This window comes from Hylaeus anthracinus, unplaced genomic scaffold, assembly GCF_026225885.1.
Source record: "Hylaeus anthracinus isolate JK02 unplaced genomic scaffold, UHH_iyHylAnth1.0_haploid 11985, whole genome shotgun sequence".
Taxonomy (NCBI): Eukaryota; Metazoa; Arthropoda; class Insecta; order Hymenoptera; family Colletidae; genus Hylaeus; species Hylaeus anthracinus.
This window is the reverse complement of record NW_026534333.1, coordinates 11,598,315-11,601,624: the sequence shown is the minus strand read 5'-3', so window position 1 is coordinate 11,601,624 and position 3,310 is coordinate 11,598,315. Positions and strand designations below refer to the sequence as shown.

General features: G+C 37.5%; 1 protein-coding gene across 1 annotated transcript in view; it reads right to left on the bottom strand.

The window, feature by feature from the left end:
- LOC128886844 (prohormone-1) overlaps nt 1-3,310 on the bottom strand; it is a 30,018-nt gene that overhangs the window by 13,333 nt on the left and 13,375 nt on the right. The window contains exon 2 of the mRNA XM_054142032.1: nt 2,284-2,406. Within this exon, the coding sequence (XP_053998007.1) occupies nt 2,284-2,394 (111 nt within the window). The 5' untranslated portion in view covers nt 2,395-2,406. The remainder of the gene's footprint in view (nt 1-2,283; nt 2,407-3,310) is intronic.

Here is a 3,310-nt window from a genome sequence, read left to right as displayed (position 1 = left end):
CCACTAAATAAAATTTCATAAAACTTGGATGAAGACAATAAGTGTTACAGAGAAATCAAAAACACATAGCTGTTGAATTTTATGTTTCTAACTAACATTTTATCAAAGTGAACAGCCTGTAATTTCCATTGTGATTATAAAGAGCTCCGAAACAAAATTTTATTCCAACTGGACGAAAATAGTGGTAGTTATAGGAAAACAACAAACAGACAGACTTGAAGTTTCATACCAATAGCGTTAATTCGATAAATTCGATTTTAACAGCGCTCTACGTGTCGCTAAAACATTTAAAAATGACGCACGCGACGGATCGCTCGACCGCACGGCTGGCAATCCGCTAATTAATCGCAGGGGGGAGGAGATATTAATTTGGAAACGGGCAAAAGCTACAGCGGTTTACGATCGCAGAGCAGTTTTAAACCGCGAGTAACTGGTCAAAGCGAGCCATTGGTTTCCAAATTAGCGTAGGTGCTGCATGAACAATGTTATTGGAAATCGAAGTGAAAGCAAAATAAACGAAAAAAACTAACAATTATCAAGGACTTCAAGTAATATGAGAAGCCTGAGTGATTAACTGTGAACAACGAGCTTCCGTGGTTACGCGAGACTGCTTGAAAACAGACGTGCTGAAAATTCAAGAAATGTGTAATTGTATGTGAAATTGGAAATTGTATCGATAATCGTCTCACGCTTGTTCCCATTAAGTATCATTTAATGTCTATTAATCGTCTATGTATAAAACCAAAGTAAGCTTCAGTGCTTCGAGCTCTATAAAAGATTAATTCTCTGTTGTATGAACTTTATTTTATCACTCGAAAAAAGTAGACAATTTTTTGCGCTACTTGTGTCTATGATTTAATTATCATTGATATTAAACGATAAATAGTCGAACCTATACCGATACATCTTCTCAAAAGAAAATATCAAGAGGAAATTATTGAGCAAATTATGCGGTATAGAGTTAAAGAAGAGAGCGAGATAGTTAGGAATCCCCTTCTAGTGAAAGTGAAGCTAGCAAGTAGAATAGGTACGTCAATGGTCAGACGGCGGAGCGTTCAACGCTAATTTGTCATAATTCTCCCCAGATATCAATCGAATATTTCCATTCAATTAACGAAACGATTAATTGATGGGATTGGAAACTTAATCGTCAGAAATAATCGGTCTATATATTTATAATTCGATTAATTTCATTAATTGCTCGCGACGATTCCTGATTACACATAGAAGACAATTCTGCAAGATTCCGTGACATTTTATATCGACAAATATTGTACTTCATTCATTTTTATGTCTTCTTATTCCTCTGCGTTTCCTTTAACCAATTACGTGACAAAGTAATTTAAAAAAAGAAAAGAAAAGAAACAGGAATAAAGTTTGTCTGCGTCGCGAGAGTTCGCAACGCTGAGAAACGTTGTTAGGTCTCGGATTATCTAGGTTAGGCGCGTCTCATTGACTCCGTTCGCCTCAGGATCAAAACGAGTTCAAGACGAGCGTTTACCATCTTCTGTCGCGAGAAAAAATCGGGAGCGGCTTGAGGTGAGACGTTAACGAGCCACATTTGTTCTTCTAACAAGCGCTGGGCGCCAACTCGTTCCAAACGTTCCAGTTACTCGTTATTAACTGCTACGCAGCCTTCTGCTTGTCGTCTCATTAAAACCTACACCATTGATTTCTTCGAGCAATTCACAGCTACGTATCGGTACAGAGGTAATCCGGATAAGTGGAAATTATGGCTATACGGGGGATATTATGGTTGATCACGAAATGAAAAGAATAGCTGGCGAAAAAGTAAATCGAAAGTAATCAACAACATTTTTTCGTGGGAGGCCCTGTTCTCGATGAAACGGCCGATGAACTGATAAACTGGTGCCTATCGATTCCACGTGGAAAAATTAACGAAAAACGTGGAATAATATTTTTTCGTACGAGGCCTCGTTTTCAAGGAAATAATTCGTTAAGAAAAACGGGGCAACAATTCAGCAAGGGATGCGAACCAACAAATTCACAGACGCTTCTCGAAGCTTTATTAGAGAAGATAGAGAAAAAGTTAATCGACATTTTTTGTATAAAATTTAGTTCTCTTTCAAATGTATCCGAAACATTTTCTAAAATTTTGACGAATAACGAATGTATATTAAAGGAAGAGAGATCAACAAACCACAAAACATACTACTCGCGAACGAGAAGAATGAATATTTGATGTTACAAGAATTTGTATATGTAGGTGTCGTAGGCGTGTTTTTGTTTTGTTTTGTGAGTACCGGGGATCGTGTTACTTACGTCTACCTCGTTCAGAAGTCTTTCTTTGTCGGGGGCTGGAAGAGCCGTGGACCAGTCGATCAGGAGTATCAGGGCCATGGCCAAGAATATGACGGCTCGGAGAGACGACATGATATTTTCGATCTGTAACGAAAAGACAGTTATCGTGACTAATTGGAGCAAACTTTTGATGGAACCTATTAAAAATACGTGATTTATTAATAACACAAAATTACAAAATTTAGTACCTAACAATTCTAATCTTACCAAAGTGCATTTAGATTCTTTGCTCCTTGTTTCTAAATCACTTCAACTTTAAATTCTGTTCAACCACAACGCGCGTCTAAAGAATTTCCAGTATCATGGTATATAGGGACCCTTATAGTTTCCATATAACAAATTATTTCTTTATGGAAATTGTCAGAAACATTGTTCAAAGTATGCACTTTAAATGCATGCACGAACGATTTATATCAGACGTTCCTTATCCCAAAGAAAAATACACAAATATGAGCAATTTTATTGCCCCTAAAGGTGGTGTTTCGCCTTAACGACGCCCAGCATCGCTTTGGATGGTGATTCGGTCCCGTAATAGCGTGAAAATAACGAGTCTGTGTATCTTCTGGCTAGGAACCGCGGTAAGTACCTAACAGAGCCTCTGTTCGTTGATTATGCGTCGAGATTGCATTTCCGTGTCACGTGAATCGCTGTGCGCGTCGTTAAGGGACGAGATTTAGTACTGCGATTAGATATCGTCTTAGATTACGTTTCTGAAGATGCTAGGTATGCCCAAGGTTCGTCTAAATAAAAAAGAATGAAGACACGTTAGTGGTGAGTTACGTATCGAACATTTTTATGAGCTTCTAAAATGTTACATTCCAATGGAATTTTAATAAACCATGCTCAGAATAAAATACGAGATTATTATTTGACTCACTTGCTCGTCGCTGGTGAGTTAGGTATTGAACATCTTTGTGAGATGTTACTATTCTAAAATGTTACATTCCAATGGAATTTTAATAAACCATGCTCAGAATAAAATACTAGA